At 38.8% G+C, this 18,706-nt stretch overlaps 1 protein-coding gene across 1 annotated transcript; it reads right to left on the bottom strand.

Annotated features, from left to right (window-relative positions):
- Positions 1-32: 32 nt before the first annotated feature.
- On the bottom strand, positions 33-18,292 carry SGO1 (shugoshin 1). The gene is given in 9 exon segments (XM_074269183.1): positions 33-706; positions 867-1,056; positions 5,206-6,062; positions 6,808-6,876; positions 8,297-8,376; positions 10,927-11,031; positions 12,903-13,096; positions 13,184-13,332; positions 18,166-18,292. Coding segments are annotated over 8 exon segments (1,782 nt in total). The 5' UTR covers positions 13,326-13,332; positions 18,166-18,292; the 3' UTR covers positions 33-561.
- Between the last annotated feature and the right edge of the window lie 414 nt (positions 18,293-18,706).

The following is an 18,706-nucleotide window of genomic DNA, read 5'->3' as shown; positions in this document are numbered from 1 at the left end:
TATTTTAAGAGAAGACAATTATCATAGTGCTAGCTTACAAAATATTTATTATTTCTGGTGTAACAGATTTCTTAAATTTAAGAAGATATATACAAGGCTACAAAAAGTCAAACTGAATCATACAAAGTGACCAGAGATTTTATTGTTAGCAGGTAATGAAAATGAATAATTAATTTTGAATGATTCTTTTCTTGTCTTTTAAGACATTTCACAGTTATGATCCCCCATATATGGGGAAAACAGAGATGTGTGAAGTTTACTAATTTAAAGATTTTAGTTTGTCTAATTAACCATCACCATTTTCTCTACAATTACTATAGGAAATATAATTTTCATCAAAACTAGGGGTTTTACGTAGTATAATACATTTAAGTTTTTAAAGAGAGTAAGACAAGTTATTTATCTACAGTAGGAAACAAAAAAAAATTGTCAAATGTTTGAAGATACATTTTTAAAGCACAAAAGTGCTTTAAAAACAGAACTTTTCACATCAATGCTTCTGCCTACTCTTGTCCCAATAACACCATCAATTCTTTTCAAACAAGAGGTATAAGATGAATTTCAACGACATCCAACAAAAGCTTCATCGTATTTGGACAAAGAATGCTTCTTTGAAGATCTGCGTTGTTTAGAGTCCTTTTTCTGCTTGAAAATTGGAGAATTCAAAAAACATACATCTGTAAATGGGTCTCCTCTTCTCAGTTTTCTATGAAAGTAAAGTAAGATGTTAGAAATAATCCCGAGATTCATATATTACTTTTGTAATTCAAGTCAGAATCACAGTTGAATTAAATCACACACAGTATGCTCTGTCCCAACATCTACAACCCTCTGTGTCACCCCACCAAAAACCCATTCTAACATACGTGGCAAGTGCAGGTTCCTTATAATTGACACTGAGGGTACACCTGCGCTTACGCAGGGGCAAAGCGGAACTTTCTTCACTCTTGCTGAATGGTATGGAATGTTTTCTGCTTTTTGCACCAGAAGTCTGATGGATGTTGGTGACATCCTTCAAGCTGAGATGAAATGACTGTTGAGTTTCAGAAGGTGAACCTATGGAAAAAAACATTTACTGAAGAGTGATCCAGAAAGAGTAAAAAACTTAAAATTGCTTTTAATTATGCAACCTGAGCTTAGAGAAATCAGAATGCTTACCTAATGCAACTTTTGATACATATAAGACAAATTCTGAGAATACAACTGAATAAAGAAGGAATCAAGGAAAAGAGAACAAAGATTTGAAAGAGAAAAGGGATGAATGATAGTGCTCAAGTCTGAGGAAAATATGGAAAGATGTGTAATGGAAAATCCAAGGGAGTGAGGTTGGCCTTGGTTAGGAGAACCATCAGCCAGAAGGGAAGGAAAAAAGATGGGGTGAAGGAAATTTGCTCCATTTAGTTGGAGCAAGTCAAAAAATCAACCTTAAATGAACAGAAAGGTTTAAAGGAAGAAATTTCTGTGCAATCCAAAAAGACTCAACATAGCCTAAAGAAGTCAGCTCATTCTGAAAAACAGGAGTCATTTTGCCTAAAATGATCTTTTGGTCCTGGGCTGAAATCCATTGGTGTTAGGTGCTCCTGTGTGAGGATTGGCTTTGATTGCTTGGCACCTACTGGTCTTTGGGACATGGCCTGGGGTGTGGAAAGGCTTAGTAACTTTCCTATCAATGCCCACGTACATGGCAAATGTGAGACAAAAACTGGGGGTTCCTGACCTAGAGGATGGCTCTCTATCTATTCCTCCTTACTGTCTCCTTTATAAACTTTAAGTGAAATAAGTCAGTTGCTATAAAAAGAAGACCAGAAGAGCCTAGAAAACATCTTGGTCAAGAACAACTGATCTCCTGGGCCAGAGAAGAAAAAGAGAAGCCCCTGGCAACAGAGGCTGAATATATATAACTGAATAATAAAACATTAGAGAGATGAGGGTGGAAGTTAAAAAATGCCACTTCACAAAACTATAAAAAGTAGTGGTGGGGAAGTTTGTAGAAAGCTTGGCCTGAGACCCAATGAAGTAGAAAATTTTCAAAACATTTTTAGATGAAACTGGGAGAGGAGAAATACATGAAAAAAAATTGCAGCTTGCCATCACTGTAATCATCATTGACAGTTGGCAGTAGAAGCGCATGTGGCATATCCCTTTAACCTCTTGAAGCCTCAATTTTCTCATTGAAAAATGGTGAGGATATACAATACCCTAAATCTCCCACAGGGTTGTTAGGATATTCAAATGACATGTTTTTTAAGCCTTGAAACACTAAAATTGTCAGCTATAGTGTCTATACGACTCAAGGACTTTTCCTGTTATATTTGGTCCTGGTTGATGGTGCTTACTTTTGTGTATATCATTTTAACTAAGATATAAATGAGCTGAGGAGAAGCTTGACAAAGCAGAGAACAGGACAGCTTTGGAATGAGAAAGAAAGGGTTCAAGGCAATTCACTCTGTCTCTCAGTGCCCCAGGGAGGTAGCTTCCTGAAGTAAATAATCAATTTGTCTCATTGGAGGGATTTTCCATATTAGGATTACTTAGGCTGATAAAATCATAGGTTCATATTGAAAGAAAAAAATGTCTTCACAAGGATAATAAATTATATTTCTAGAGCACTTTATCTGATATCTCTTTTGTAAAGTCCCATTTCCTTCACTACATTAAATTCCTCATGGATGTACTGTAGGCCGTCCTCCAGCAGATGTCAGAGATTCATTTTTGTCTTGCTAATCTAGATAGGACGTTCTTAATAGATGTTGATTTGACAATGAGAAGGCAGAACGACACAATTTTATTACTTCAGCTTTCTCAACTAAGGAAGATCTTTAGAATGTAAAGGATCAATTAAATGTAATTAACAGAGAACTGATAGGCCAGATAAGTGAGGAGAGGGTAAGACAAGAAGCAGCAGCACTCAAAAGAGTTCATGTTACTATATCTTGAAACCCTTGAGGGGTGGAGGGTGGGAGGGGGGAAGGTCCCATGATGACAGTGGTACAGAAAGAGTGAGGCTCCAGGATAACCATGGCATCGTCTGGATCTGAACTTTGGTCATGTAATTTTGTAACCTGGGACAATTCACTTAATTCATCTCAGTTATCTGCAAAAATAAGTGGTTTAAGCTGGATGATCTTTCACCGGTTTTTGCTGTCATGACCTTAGAAAACTTCTGGAACCTGGGACAGGCAATACTTGCCTGGAAAAAAGCAATCCTCTCAAGTCTTCAAAAAAGAAAAGTGGGTCTATTTCACCACTTCAGAGTCTTAAGTATGTCTTCAATTTCTGGCTCAATTCTAAAATATATCAAGAAAGGGATAATTTACAAATATTGAGAAAGGAACCAGTAAGTGCAAGTAAAGAAAATAATCAAGATGAGGATGTCAGAATAATCTCATTTATGAGTCTGGTGCAACAAGCATTCCTATTTTCAGCATGTCACAGGACAGTTATTTAATGAATGCTCAAGGGCAAAGATGGATCATAGTATAATAAAAGAGATCGGGAGCCAGGCCCGTATGGGCCCATAGTTAGATCAAAAAAGCAAAATCCAGTAGAGGTGGTTTCCAGTGTGCTCGGGACTTATTCTTGGTCCTGTTCTACTTAATGACTTGGACTTGGGTATAGATGGCATGCCTCTCATGTCTGCAGATGAAACAAATCCAGGAGGAACACCTAGTTCATTGCACGGTAGAATTAATATTCAAAAGAGATTTCAACATACAGGAAATGATAAAATGAAATTTAGGAGGAATAATGTCAGTTATGTAATTTAATTAAAACAAAACAAAAAAACCAAAACCCCAAACAGAATTTTAGGATTAGAGAAATGTTAGATAACTGCCCTTGTGAAACTTAATTAACAAAGAACTGATGGGCAAAATAAGCGAGGGGATGGTTAAGACAAGACTAAGCAACACTCAAGAGAGTTCATATTACTAAATCTTGAAGCCTTGGGGGGGGAGGGGAGAAAGTCCCATAGTGATATAGACAGATGCACAGCACAGTATCATATACAATAATGAGATTACAATATGTTGTCGAAGGGTTAGAATTAGGGTTATAGAAGCTTCTGGGGAAAGTTCCAAAGAAACCAATACTGTTAGAAGCCTAATGTGTCTGTAGGAGGCATCCTGTGTCCACAAGGACAGTGGCCTCCTCTTTGTCACATTCCCTCATTGGGCCAAATATGTAATATTGTGCCTTTCTTTGCATTTGCTGCCCTGGGTACACAGCTTGGCTCATAGCAAGTGCCTGATAAACTTGTATTGAATGACCACTAAGTCTGAGTGCTCTGCTTAGTGATGGCTATTACAAACTGGAGGAGGCATAAAGAAAACATGGAGGGGAAGGAAATGATGACTTAAGTGTTACCGGGGAGAAGCAATTGGAGCTGGGTGAGGTTGGGAGGGAGACTGAGAGGCCATGAGATTGCCAGGTTTCGCCAGGCAGACCTAGGCCTAAAGAACGGGAGCTACAAAAAAGAACATCCGATTAGAGCATTCTCCAGCTGGAATGAACTGCCAAGAGGTTTGGTTCCACACTTCCTGTCATTAGCCTCTTTGAGGAAAGGTCATCTACCAAGAGACACTGCACTGAAAAGGGACAGTAATTCAAGTAGGGGACTTTACAGAGTTCCTTTCTATTTCTAGGCTCAGATTTTGGGGCCAAACTGATGGGCCTCCTACAAGATGACTTTCATCTTCTTAAAATATGAACTGAGATAATTTTCTGAAAATATGATGATGAGGAGTAGAAGAGAGTATAGGAAATGTGAGAATAGATGGTTGATCCATAAAGACTATCAAGTCACTTGAAGTGATGAAGCATTAATGTTTACACGTAACAACCTAATAGGTTGAATTATGTTTGTAATCCATTATTTATAGACTTTGTAATTTTTTACAATATGTGCAAATCCTTTGATTTTGGCCCAATTTTATCTCTTCATCAAATTTTTTATTTTTTGCTTCTGTGGTCGTCACTAATAGGGCATCTGCAATATGCCTGGAATCACGTTTAAAGGCCAGCCTGAAGTGGGACAAAGACAGACAGGAATGGTTTCCCCACAACGTTATCAGCCTCAACATCCCCCTCCAGAGACAGATGGTGATTGTCCAACCTCCCCCAGAGAAACATATGGTGAGCATATCAGCACCAAGCTATCATTTACCATCAACATCAAAGCTGCCGACAAACAAATGGTTCACTTACTGATGCAGTGGCTGGTGTCCGCTCGCACAGAGCTCTCAGGGTTGGTTTCAGCCATACATTTCTTCTGCTCTAAGAGCCCCCTTTTAGACCGGGGTCTCATTTGGACTGGACTTAAAAAAGAGTCCAGATTTTTCATGTATTTGGATTTTTGTTTAAAAGGTACATAAAGTTCACCAGAATCTCGTTCTGAAATACTTGATTCAGAGCTGTTCATTTCAGACTGAATGCTGATTTCTTCTTGCTCACAATCATCATTCACTTTCTTTTGACGGAAAGGAGTGATGTGAACACGTTCTTCAAAATTAAAATTGTAGGCATCGCTGGAGTCAATAGATTCATCTACTTTTTCCTTGGAAAGAGTTTTATTACCTACACTTCTGGTCTTCCTGCCCTTTGATGCACATTTGGATTTCTGCATCCCATCGGATTTTCCTTTCCGTTCTTTTTTTACTCTTTGTGAGAATTTGTTTTTCATTTCAGTTTGTTTCACTTCAGGTTCCATCACCACACATTCTGTTTCAGTAAGAGCATCTGGCTCAAGGAGTGCTGGGGATAAATTAATTTGGTTCTTGTTCCACTGACAGATATTTTGGTCTAGCTTATCAGTGACAAGATTGTTTACTGGATTTTCCTCAGATCCAAGGCTGTCCAGTTTGCAAAATTCCTCTGCCACATTATCAATTTCTAAATGGTCTAAGGTTTCAAGGTGACATATGTCAGTGTGTGTTTTCCGTACACTGCAGCGCCGAACAGACACACTTCTTGGTAAGACACTGTCTGGTGGCTTCTCTTCATTTGGAGAAGAAGTCTCAATATTAAGCCCCGGTGTGTCTTGACAAACAGGAGAGCTTTCTCCTAAGGATTTAATAGATAAATTAATTTAAAAGGTTCTCCTCCCGCCACCCCCATCCACCCCTACCTAATACATTGTTCTTAGACATGTCACAGGACCAGACAGTTGTTTTCTAAACTTATAATAGGTTGCAAAAGTATCTGTTTTAGGAAATATCTTGGTAAACTTGACATTATCAGTTACGTGAATCTGGCTTGTAAAAAGATATTGTCTGGCCCCTGGAAAAACTCTCCAAAGGTCTATTATATTCCTTTGACTTAAAGAAAATCAAGAAAATGAATCTAGTTGAACTGATTAATAAATCAAACAATTAAGCAATATATACCTGCATAACATTAGAAAAGCAGCTATAGGAAACACAAAAAGTAAAGATAAGAACTGTTTGGGGAACATACAATTTTACTGAAAAGGCATGTGAAAAACCAGAACTTTTGTTTAAACATAAAATGAGGAGGATAGGTATTAAATGCTATAGAAATTCAAAGGAGAGAGAGGTCCCCAAGCACAGTCGAGGGGCATGGAAGAAGGAAGGCAGGCATCTGAAGCAAGAAGAATCACATGAACAAAGATGAACAAGCAGGGGATGAGCCAGGTCTAGATCTGTTTTAGGAAATATGAAGTTAAGGATGGAAACATGGCCTGGGCCCAAACTGTGAAGGGCCTGGAATGTTAAGCTAAAGACTTTAGACTAGTAATAGAAAGTTAATGATGGCCTGTGAGCAGTGGGTGCTGGTGAAGTGGTAATTACCTTCTATTGAAATGATTCGGTTTTTCCTGGAAGGTCAGCATCCAGAACAGGTACAGATCTTGGAAGTTGCCTATGAATAACAACTACAATTTATTCATTAAGCCTACTGTAATAACAATTTCACATTTTCCCAATCTCATTTAGCTTTTTTTAGGTACCATCTTCCAACTCTACAAAAGTTCTTTAGCTAGAGACTATTTACAAACATTAAAAAAAAATAGTAATCACTTCAAGGCTAACTTCTTATTCTTGTGTGTGTGTGTGTGTGTGTGTGTGTGTGTGTGTGTGTGTGTGTGTGTGTGTGTGTGTATTTTGGGGCTGGGGAAGGGAGAGAAAAGATTGTCAATGAACAGGACATAGTTTTGAATTTTGTTGCTTGAGGTAGTCCGTCCTGATTTGGTGAGAGGCAGTGTATTGGAAGGGATGAGAAGAGTTGAGGTTGAAACTCAACTCTGCTGCTTGCTTACTATGAGAGCTCAGACCAATCAGCTCTCAGCCTCAGTTTGCCTATAACTATTGTGAAGGGGATTAGGCTGGGTGATTGAAGATCCCTTTGCAATTCTAGATTCTACATGGAACAATCCAGATAAAATGGTCCCTGATCTGGCAAGAACATACACTTTTTTTTTTTTTTAAAGTCAGGAGTAAGAGAAAAGAGAACGGGGCTTCAAATCCTCCTGACTACTCGTGTGATCTCTTGTGGTTTGATTTTCCTCATCTTTAAAACGATGTGATTTAGCTTATACTTTTCTCAGTAAACTCCTCATAGTTGGTTGTATATGATGAAATGATAAACTTCTGAAATAGTACAGTCTGAATTATATTGCATATTCAGAATATCAAAAGAGAACATATTTCATTTCAAAATGAATGCAAGCCTTTCATTTTTGATCCACAAAATAGGATTTTCTTCACATATGTGATCATTAATATTTGTAATTTCCAATTATCCAATTTCCAATTGTAAATTTAGTATGATATTCTTCCTTGTGGACCTTTTTAAGCCATAAAAATCAGTATTTAAATATTGATTTTCATCACCCACAAGAGTAGTTTTATGTCAACCAAATAATAAACCATCTCAAGAAATACAACTCTAACTCAACTTCATTCTTTATACTCATCTGCATGTTTTGTTGGTCTTAAATTAGACTGCTTTGAAATGATACATTAGGTAAAGAGAATGGCAGAAAAGAGACAGGAGGTAGGAACATATTTTAAAACAATAACCTGTCCAGCCCCAAAATATAGCATTAATTACATAGTTATCTGAGAACTGAAGTGTAATATTTCTTCTATAAACTAGACAATTTATTCCCTAAGGAAAAAAAAAAACAAACACAACAACAACATTAGAACAATCACTTCAATATAACTCTTGATCTGTAAAGTATGTATAAAGAACATGATTTTTGGGAACAGAATGCCAACTTTACAAAGGAATTTGAGAGGTGCATTTGTTAATAGTTTTGAAAAACTTTTATACTAACGGTGAATAATTTACTGCTGAGTCACTGGAGATATCTTCATTGTAGCATTCCTCTGTTTCTGAGGTACACACTCTCTGGTTCTGTTAATATGTATGAAAGAAACTCATTAATATGGAAATATTCATTTAGAAGGATTAATGATTACTTTATCAATTCAAATTATACAAGACAAAGCAAGTAAGTGTGACCCATCTATGCAGACTCAGTTTTTAGCTACAAAATTCCTATTCAAGTTCTGAAGGTCCCCCAAAATAGGGGAATGGAAGAGAATAATTATTTTTCTATTATGTACTTATATATTTTTTCTTCAAAGAGATGTTATTTTAGGAAGCTAGCTTATATTCAGATTAAAATGACACTATAAGAACAGTGAAAATGATAATACACTCATCCTGTTGGATAATACCAAATATAAATGGTCTGTTTTCTAAAGGTTTAAAGTCAAGTTTTTTTTTTTAAAGTGAAATTCCTCTACTATACTTGTAACTACTTTATATAAGTTTTATTCATAGTCACTATTATTGATAGTAAATAAATAAAAAAAAGGAATAGTTGGCATAGTTTATGAATAATTCTAAAATTACACTGAAACATTGGCTAAAAAGGAAAAAATGTGATAAAATGGATTAAAAAGTGTTTTAATCCTTTTTTTAAAATCTATATTACAATTAGAAGCACATCAGTGGTTTCACAAAATAAGAGCAGGAAAAATACTTCTCATGGACATTTTTTCCCCTTATAAAGTCCAATACACAACAACATCCAATACACAACATTTTCGCTGCTGATTAATTTCTAGTCATTTAGGAATGGCTATCAAAAAGTTGGATCAAAAAGTAGGGAACTTTTACTATTTTCTGTAAATGATTTCATTTATGAATAATAAGCTTTTCTAAAAAAAATCTTAAACTTTGTGGCTGAATCTCACTGAAACTTTAGAGAGACTAGGAGATAATGATTCAATGCTTTCTCCCCCCATTCCCTCCCTATCCTCCCTCCCCACCCGGAAAGAAACCTTGGGAAGACCAAAGAAAAGCAATTTCTTTTTTTGTTTTGTTTTGCTAAGGTGATTAGGGTTAACTAACTTGCCAGGATCACACAGCTAGGAAGTGTTAAATGTGTGAGACCCTATTTAAGCTCTGGGCTTCCTGACTTCAGGGCTGGTGCTTTATCCACTATACCACTTAGCTGCCCCTCCCCCTTTAATATTAAACTTAACACTAAAAGAAAGTATGTGTGTATACACACACACACACACACACACACACACACACATATATGTATAGTAGAAGAGAACAAGTCAATTCTATGGGAAACCATGAATTTCTATTATACTGCTTATTTTTAAAATTAAAAAATATTATTATATAATTCAACATGCTACTTTCAAAGTATATTAGAAATATTTGTTTTCTTCTGTTCCCTTCTTCAATGAGCCCCTAATTCTTTCTTTTTCTTCTTTTTTTGGAGGGCAACACTATCACTTGCTTCCCTCATCCCCCAAATCCCACCCCATGAGAAAACTTTATTTATAACAAATGGACACAGTTAAGGAGAACAAATCCATATAGTTGCCACGTCTCAATTCAATTTCACCTATCTTCAAGACACATGCTGTGAACTTTGGTATATCGAGAAGAATGGCAATGGCCTCAACAGAAACAGGTAACTTGGGAAGAGTGGAGAATATAACTCTTTGGACAAAAACATATGGCATCATCAATGTAGACATGATGACTGGGCACTGATGAAATTGCCACCAGCCAGAGTGTGGAAAGACAAGTAAACAAGGCCTCAGATGGAAGCTCGAGGGTCTCCCGTGCTTGGGGGCAAGACCAGGAACCAAATTGTGGCACAGAAAAGAAGAGGCTCCATGATCAAAGAGGTGGTCAATACTGTCAATAATAGCAAATAGCAAAGAGGCAAAAGAGGAAAAGGACTCATTCCAAGAAGATGACTGGCTTGAATTCAGAAGTCACTGGTAAGTAACCTTGCTGTTTCAATATAACAGTTGAGCAGTGAATGAATCATGAGAAATAGAAATGGAAAATGCTTTCTAGAAATTTGACAGGAAAGGGAAAAATTGGAGTAGGATGGCAATTTATGGGTAGAAGTTATCAACTGAACATTTCTAAGAATGGGGAGACTTGTTATGTCATAGACTGCAAAGAAGAGCAAAGGGAGAAAATGAAAGCGAGAGAATAAAGGGAAAATATAAGGCAAAAAAAGGCAGTCCTTCAGGATACCTAAAAGAAATGGAATTAAAGTCAGAATAGTTAGACCTGATAAGAAGCGATTCATTTTCTTTGGCAAATAAATCAAAGGGACTAGGAGCGGAGATGTATATACAGGTATTGATATGTGGAAAAGAGTAACTTAGGAAAATAGGAAGCAAGGTCATCTGCTGAGTGGGGGGTGGGAGGGATTTCAGAAAGGACGAGAAGGTTTAGAGTACCTGTTGAGATATTTCCTTTTCTAAGTACCTTTATTAATACATATTAAAAACAAACAAACAAAAAAAAGGCAACAGAATCTCGGAAACAATATTATGTACTTTACGGGTGTTCTATAAATACCGATTAAAATAAATGTCTTAAAAGAAAAATAGAAAGACAACAGAATGAACTTACAAGAGCTGTAGAACACAAAGCTTGAGCTGGGGTAAGAAGATCAGCTGTCTCTAGCAACTTCTGAGTGACCTTACAAATAATGCCTCTCAAAGTTGACAGTTTAGCCTGATTGAAGAAAAAGCAAAAATGTTTATGTTATGTTACAATGAATTCTTAAATTCTGCCAACTACAAAACCTATTTTGAGAGAGGGCTAGGAAATGGAAGAGACAGGGGTCAAAAGTATTATCAGCAAGACACTAAGTACAGAATGTTAAATAAAATTTCTATATACCATGGGCCCTCTCCTTATAGAGCTTAATTTAATGTAGGGTTGGTCAATAAGGGTGGAGATCAACCAACGGAGAAAAATTAAGCACAAATAATTATAAAATACAACATTAAGTGTACCAGAGAATTAGAGACAAAAGAATGCTAGAGAAAACACAAAAAAGAAGATTCTGAAAGATCAAAAGGTAGTGTCTGAAAAGGACTTTAAAGCATGTGTAGCAATTCCATGAGTAACTAAGGACATTTCAGACATAGAAATTATATAAGAAAGAGACACAAAGTTAGGAAAACTCAGGGCATATTTTGAGGCAGAGAGCCCACTTTAGTTAGAATGGAGAGAATGAAAGGAAACAATACGAGATTAGGCTAGGTCAAGTGGCTCAAGGTTGGAGAGGGCCTTGAAAAATGGGCAAAAGTTTGACTACATTGGCAAGCAATAGGAAGCCACAGAAACTTTTTGAGCAGAGAAGTGACATGAGTAGATCAATGGGGTTAGTCTTAACTCATTTTCATTTGGCTCTACAAGGTCTTTTTCAATAGTTTTTTTTCCCCTTGGCTAACAAAAAATATTTTCTTTTCCTTATCTAATCAACCACTCATGACATAAGAAAACTGCTTAGAAGGATGATGAGTCAAAAGAAAGCAGAACAGCCAATATGGGATTTTAAATTTATAAGAAATAATATATAGAAGGCAGATGAAAAAGTGAAAATTAACTATTATATGGACCTTCCTGGTCTCCACTAATACAACTTGCTATTTCTATTCCTAGCTTATAGTATCTGACGCCAGGTTTATAGAAATAAATGCTGTTAACCTTAAATATCCACATTATCAATAAACTTGACTCCCATAAAATAACAATAATCAAAATGCTGGGGGGAAAATTGGCAGTTGATATCAAAAGATCATCATGGGGTCAGGCCTTTTCCCAAATTAATCTGCTAAAACTCAAGAGTACTGGTTCCTGTCCCACCTGTACACATATGAAACAGACAAAATAACTGGGGCAAGATGGTTAAAATGATTGTTCTGATGACTTGAATAGCGGTGTTTATAAATTATTGCTGCAAAATGAAACTGAAAAGGTGATTGAGTCTTTTGACCTACTATAATTTACCTGTTGTATTTTTAGAGCCAGCTTAAATATAATTACTCTCTCAGCTCAGCAACTTGTCTCTGTCATTCAGTTCAATTTGCTAAATGATCAGCAATGCATAAAGTCAAATGTTCAATTTGCTATTTGCTTCAAAAACAAACAGGTACCAAAGCTTCCAGTGTATGTGCAAGGTACTGGAGACAAAAAGACAAAAACTAAAATTAGCCCTTAGGGAGTTTATACTTTATTGGAGAAACACAACAGGTACATAAGCAAGTACAAGGAAAAGGAAAAGTGAGAGAACATGAATCAAGAAAGAGAGTCTTCATGGAGAAGGTGGCTCATGGAGTTAGGCCCAAAGGAAAACCAATTAGAAAAGCATAAACATCAACCCTATACTCAAGGCTGTGTATAAGACATGATTAAGTTTGGAAGTGGACCCAGAGGTTTAGACTGAACAAGATAATAAGAAAAAGTTACTTGCTATTAAGTTTTAATATTAAAAGTGAGCTAGATTAGTAATAGGTAAAAAAAAAAAGTTAATTTAAGGGCTTTAAAATTCTCTCTTGGGAAAACTTTTTTTTTTTTTTATTTTGCAATGAAAATACCTGAGAAGAATCTTCTGCTTGCTTAGTCAGCTGTCTTCTTACTACAAATAGCTGAAGGTTTAGGTATTGGCATTCTTTCTTCAAATGTAGGATAGTGTCGTGGGCATCCCTCACTTTGGATCTTTCATTTTCTAGAGCCAAAGCTAGAGCTCTGTTGTTTTCCTGGTAACTTTTCAACTGTGTAGATGGGTTGGCTAAAAGAAAAAGGCAATACCTCATTCATTATTAAATGCAAATTTAGTGAATGATGCTAAAAGAAAATAAATATGAAAGCCTCTTACGGAGAATCTTGCACTTTGCAGCCAGTATGGGTTTGGGTTTGCCAATTTGTGCCAATCTTTTATTTCTTTTCTCTTTCATCCGTTCCTTTATATCTTCCAGACTATCGTGAATGGATCTTTTAAGGCATTTTTCCTTCGACATCTTCTCCCTAAAATTTAATAGGAGGAAATACTATTTAAGTGAATCATTTCAAGCAATAATCCATTTGTTATGAAATAAGCTACGGAACCGAAATACGATAATCTAGGCTATGTCTGGAGATTTGGCAATTTACTTGTATACAATGTGCGTAGTTTAGATTTTGCAGTTCTCTCAATTTCAATGTACTATTTCTAATGTCATTCTGGTAAGGTGACCTATGGAATATGTTTAAGTAATGAAGGCATTTCTAAAAGATGAATTTTCCACTTAAAGATTCCTAAAGCACTTTTCTTGTCTGTTAACATTTTTAAGTTTTGAGCAGAACCAGGAGAATACTGTACACAATAACAACAGAATTATGTGATGGATTTGGCTCTTCTAAAAAACTGGTGATTCAAGGAAATTCCAATAAACTTGGGATAGAAAATGCCATCCACATCTAGGTAGAGAAACTTGGAGACTGAATGCGGATCAAAACGTAGCATTTTCACTTTGTTTAGTTTTTTCTCCTGAATGAGGAGTCTACCTTATCTAGGCCTTCTCAATGAGTTTTTATTATGTTTACACTCTGCTGGTATTCAGTTCTACTGGCCTCCCCCATCATGGAACCTGGGGATCTACCTCCTTCCCTGAAGTTCTGTGTTACTGCTCTGAGAACCATCAAATCTAGGTACTGCATGTCTGTGTATGCATGCCTGAACATGTGTGTACATATGTATCTCCTGTGCTCAATGTCTACCTGTTACTCTGGTAACAGTAATATCGCTATTCCATGAGCTCAGACACTTCCTAGCTGTGTGACCCTGGGCAAGTCACTTAATCCCAATTGTCTTAGCAGATCTTTGCTAGACTGGTTTTTGGATTACAGTCAGGATCCATTTTCTGGTGCACGCAGGCATGTTAAGACCTGACAAAGCTTAAAATCTGTTGGGCTAATCTTGAAGAATTCAGGATCACCTGCACAGATAGCAGAGTAGATATGATGTTAACAGAAAAAAAGAAATGACAAATTGTTTGTTTTAATTTTGTAATTAAAATTGCTGAGTATACTATACCTGTACTTAAAAACAAACAAACAAACCGAAATATACTCAACTTAAAAATAAAACCCTTTCAGTTTAGTTCTATCCATCAGATATTTATTGATGTGCGAAGTTTACAAAGCTTTTTACTAGGTAAAGGTATATCTGCACTGTGGGATGGGGCAAGGTTACATGGACATCTGGATTAAACCAAATATTACTGTACAAAGGATATTAAACATTTTTCAAATCTTATATTATATGTAAATATAAGCTATTAATAATAGAGGTACAAAAAGTGCTATGGAGTTTTAGAGGAAGAGATCATATCTGGTTTGAGGAAATAAGGAAAAGCTTCATAGAAAAGGTAGCACTCAAATTGGTCCTTAAGAGATAGGTTGGATTTTTTACAGTTGAGGATATTGGGGAAGTAAGGAACATAAGCCAAGTCCTAAAGCAGAAGTGTCAAACTCAGATAGAAATGGATCCCAGCAGGTCATACTGACCTAAAATTATAAATTAACATTGTGTTATACTACATTCAGGAGCTTAGTATAAGCCTAAAAGAAAAGATGTGCAGGTAGGTATGAGGAACAATAAACTGTTCGGTTTAGATGGCCTATATTTAATGAAATAAAATCTTGGATCTGGCATTCAAGGAATTTTATGATCTGACTCCAATATTTCTTTCACAATATTTTCCTTTTGGGTATTCTACTAACCAGACTAAATTATATGAATCTATGTTCCTTTTCCTCCTGGGCATCCATGTACATATCTAAAAGAAAACACTTCTAACTGACATATTTTCTTTTAAGGTTTAACTCAGATACCACCCACCCAAAGCCTGCCTTTCCTGATCTCTCTTGCTGGGAGTGCTTATCCCACCTTGAATCTCTTAGACTACTTTGGCTTTTTCTATGTAGTTATTCGTTATCTGATTTCTTGAAACAAGCAACTTTACTCTGTTCTTTCTCCTTGTTTTAAAATTTCTTGAGTGAAGGAGTTGTCATTTTTCATTTAGTTATTTCAGTGAATACAGTATTATTATTTAGTGATATGCCTTAGTCTCAACTATAAATGAATGAGTTGGATCTGATGGTCTCTAAGGTTTCCTCTACTAACAAATATATGATTGTGGGACAAACAGTGAATTGAAGGTTAGGGAGTGGTAGGAAACATGGTTTGAAAGCAAGGCTCAGGCCATATCATAGAAGGCAAGGCCTTAAATGAAAGCCAAGATACTAAGACTTTCACTCCACAATAAATGGAGAGCCATTGACTGAAAAGATTCTGGAGAGGGAATGACTTCTGCTAAGCAAATTCTAGAACTTACGTTCCTTTTTATGATGCTACAGTCCCTTAGCTTTTTAAAACCCAGATGTTTTCCTCACTATGTTCCAAAACAAATTTCTTTGCTTCAATGTTCTGAATCCAATTTTTCCCTTTACAACTCCCTTCTCAGAACCTCCATCCATTTTCTCTCGTTCTTCTTTGATTATTTTACTTTTTGTCAGATTAGACCTTAAACTATATATGGTAATACTTAAAACTACATTAGAAGATTTATAGTAGAATATCCAAATCTATTAAGAAATGCTACTAAGAAAAAGAAAACAAACCCTTATCAGGAGCAAGACAACTGGCTACATTAAAAATATAAAAATGAAAAGTTACAAATGAAATATTTACTATTAGATTACTCCTCACAGATTGAACCTGTGATTTATTTGGTGTCACTGCAAGTCAACAACTTTTCTACAATTACAATTGTGCCTAGAGAACACTAAGTTGGGACAGAAGCATTCAATGTATATCAGAGGAACACCCAAACCCAAGTCTTCCTGGCATGGTTGCCAACTGTATTTTATCCAGGCTCTGTGTGCTTGGCAGACCTCGCACAGGAGAAGCCCTCAATTTGCTTGGTCTCTTACAGAATTAAACAGAAAAATATCAGACTCAGATGCCTTAGAGAAGCCTATGTTGGTAATCTTGGTCTTGCCAAGGCTATGCCAGCCAGCAGAGCACAAGCTGGGCAGCGTGGACAGAGGCTGGATTCTGACATGGCTGTTGGATGGACCAACTTAGTTAAGAGGAGAGGTTAATCACCAGTAAGCTGGCCAATATTACTTACTTGATAAATTACAAATTAAAAATGGAGGGTCTGGGCTAAATCATAGCGATTACCCAGAGGATGACCAGGACTTATTGGGCAGATTCTGGTGAGGATTCCTTCTGGATACACATTGAACTAGATGTGTCCAACAAACAGGTGCCACAGATCAAAGAACAAACCCCTGTCTACAAGAGGTTCACCAAAAATTTTATTAATGCCATCAAACTCGGGCCTGTGGGCCAGATGGGCCTGCAGAGGAGGTTTATGCAGGGCGGAGGCAGAGTGGGAGCTTTTGTTTTTACTCTAGTCGGGCCCTCCCACAGTCTGAGGGACCGCGGGTCTATAGGCTCCTCTTTACACATATCAGCTAAAAGTTCGCTTTGGGCAAATGAATAGTGAGGCCAAGCAGTAGACTGTGAATCTCACTTTAGGCCCGGGACAGAAGTGACTGTACAAGGCCGCGAGGCGCTGCCCACTTCAGAGTCCTTCGCCCGCCTATTATTTCACTTAGAGGCCGTCCAAACACCGCTCTGACAGCCACATATTCTCTTTTGGGAGAGGATCACGGTCTTCCGTCCCTCCTGACAGAAATGACTCAGAGCAGAAGGCGTCTCGGTGGCTGCAGCTCTAACCCACATGCTGTTAGCTTGGAGAAGGATCCATATCCTTCACAGAAATACGACCAAGGAAGGAGCCTTTTTAAAACAAAATTCTATAAAACCATAATCTTTAGCAGAAATTCTTAACCAGGAGTCATCTTAACTGAGACGTAGTTCCCTTTAAGACACACACCCCCATTATTCCGAGAGGCCCGGCCAGGGCTGCTCCGCTTGCCGGCGGAGCTGGGCTCCCCAGGGGAGCACGTCCTCCCAGGACCTCCAGTCAGCCCAGGATGTGCGAAGGCAGAGAGCCAGACCAGCGCTCAGTGTCCTTCTTCCCCCCATCCGGGAGGGTTTCAAACCCCATAAACCCGATCTCCACAAGCTGAACCACTCACGACCGACACCCCCCTTCGGACCCGCTTTCTCCCCAATTCTAGCCTGCTCCCAGCGCGCGTGCCTGACGTCCCGCTCCCTGCTTCCTACAAAGTCAGCCCAGTAACGGCTCCATGCAGCACTTTTACGGGGTAAACCGCTTTCAAAATAAACTCTCCCTTTTGTGCTTCAGAATAAGGCACAAAGCTCTCCGAGATCAAGGCTGACGGATACACCCATTTTAGAGAAGAGGGAAGCAGAGGCTGAGGATGGCTGAATTGATCAGGGTCACAGGAGAGCCCCACGCGCGTGGAAGGGTCAGTTCCAAGGCCCCCCGGGCAGTCCTTCCAGAGGGCGGGAGCCGCGTGCTGGGGGCGGGGACACAGAAACAAGATCGCCCCTCCCCCTCCCCCTAGAAGGGACTAAGTAACAGGGATCCGCGAAGAAGAGAAGCAACAGGGGAAAGAAGGCGGAGAGGAAGGTGGGGGGCAGGGCCTGGGCGAAGGCCCGGAGACGGGAGGCGCGCCCTGCGGATCGACTCCGGGCTTTCGGGGCCCTTATCGGAGCCAGCAGCCTGCCGTGCGGCCTCCCCCGGGAAAGACTGCCTTGGCATTCCCAAGGGCGAAGCTCCCGCCGGGCGAGTCCCGGGGCCATCCCTCGCGACCCGGCCCGTCCTCCCGTCTCCCGCCCGGCTGCCCTCCCGCCGCCAGCGGCGCGCTTCGACCTACGAGCTCCGGGGTCCCCCGCCAGCGGCGCCGGCTCCGGCTGCGGCCGGGTCCGTTGGTTCCGTTTACTCGGCGCTTCCGGAGCCTCGTTCGAAATTCTCCGCTGCGCTACCCCATTGGCGGACAGCACTGCATCACGTGACGCAGTCGAAGTGCCCCCGTCGCCTGGGAGACCGGAGAGAGGGGAGCGTGCGTCCCTCCCGCCCACTTGTCTATATCACGTGATACCTACTCTTGCCTCATTCCTTTAGGACCCGCCTATTCATCGCCAGTCCACTGCTCTTTTTTTTTTTTTTTTTTGCATCCGGGTACCTCGTTTTCTCCCGGCGAGGAAGTCTGTCTCCGCCCCCGACGCCAGAGTTGGGGAGCTCCCAAGTTCTTTGGGCGGGGTTACTTTCGGTCGCCCCTCATCGCCCTCTGGTGGTATTAGAGGGTAACGACGCTCCACCCTTTCTGGCTCACACTTTTACTGGGCACCCAAATAGGTGCTCGGATCTTGGTTCAAACCGAAAGAGCCTCAGTTAAGCGGATTGACTAAGGAACA

This window comes from Sminthopsis crassicaudata, chromosome 5 (assembly GCF_048593235.1).
Source record: "Sminthopsis crassicaudata isolate SCR6 chromosome 5, ASM4859323v1, whole genome shotgun sequence".
NCBI lineage: Eukaryota > Metazoa > Chordata > Mammalia > Dasyuromorphia > Dasyuridae > Sminthopsis > Sminthopsis crassicaudata.
The sequence above is the reverse complement of the archived record's forward strand: the minus strand, read 5'-3'. Positions and strand labels throughout refer to the sequence as shown.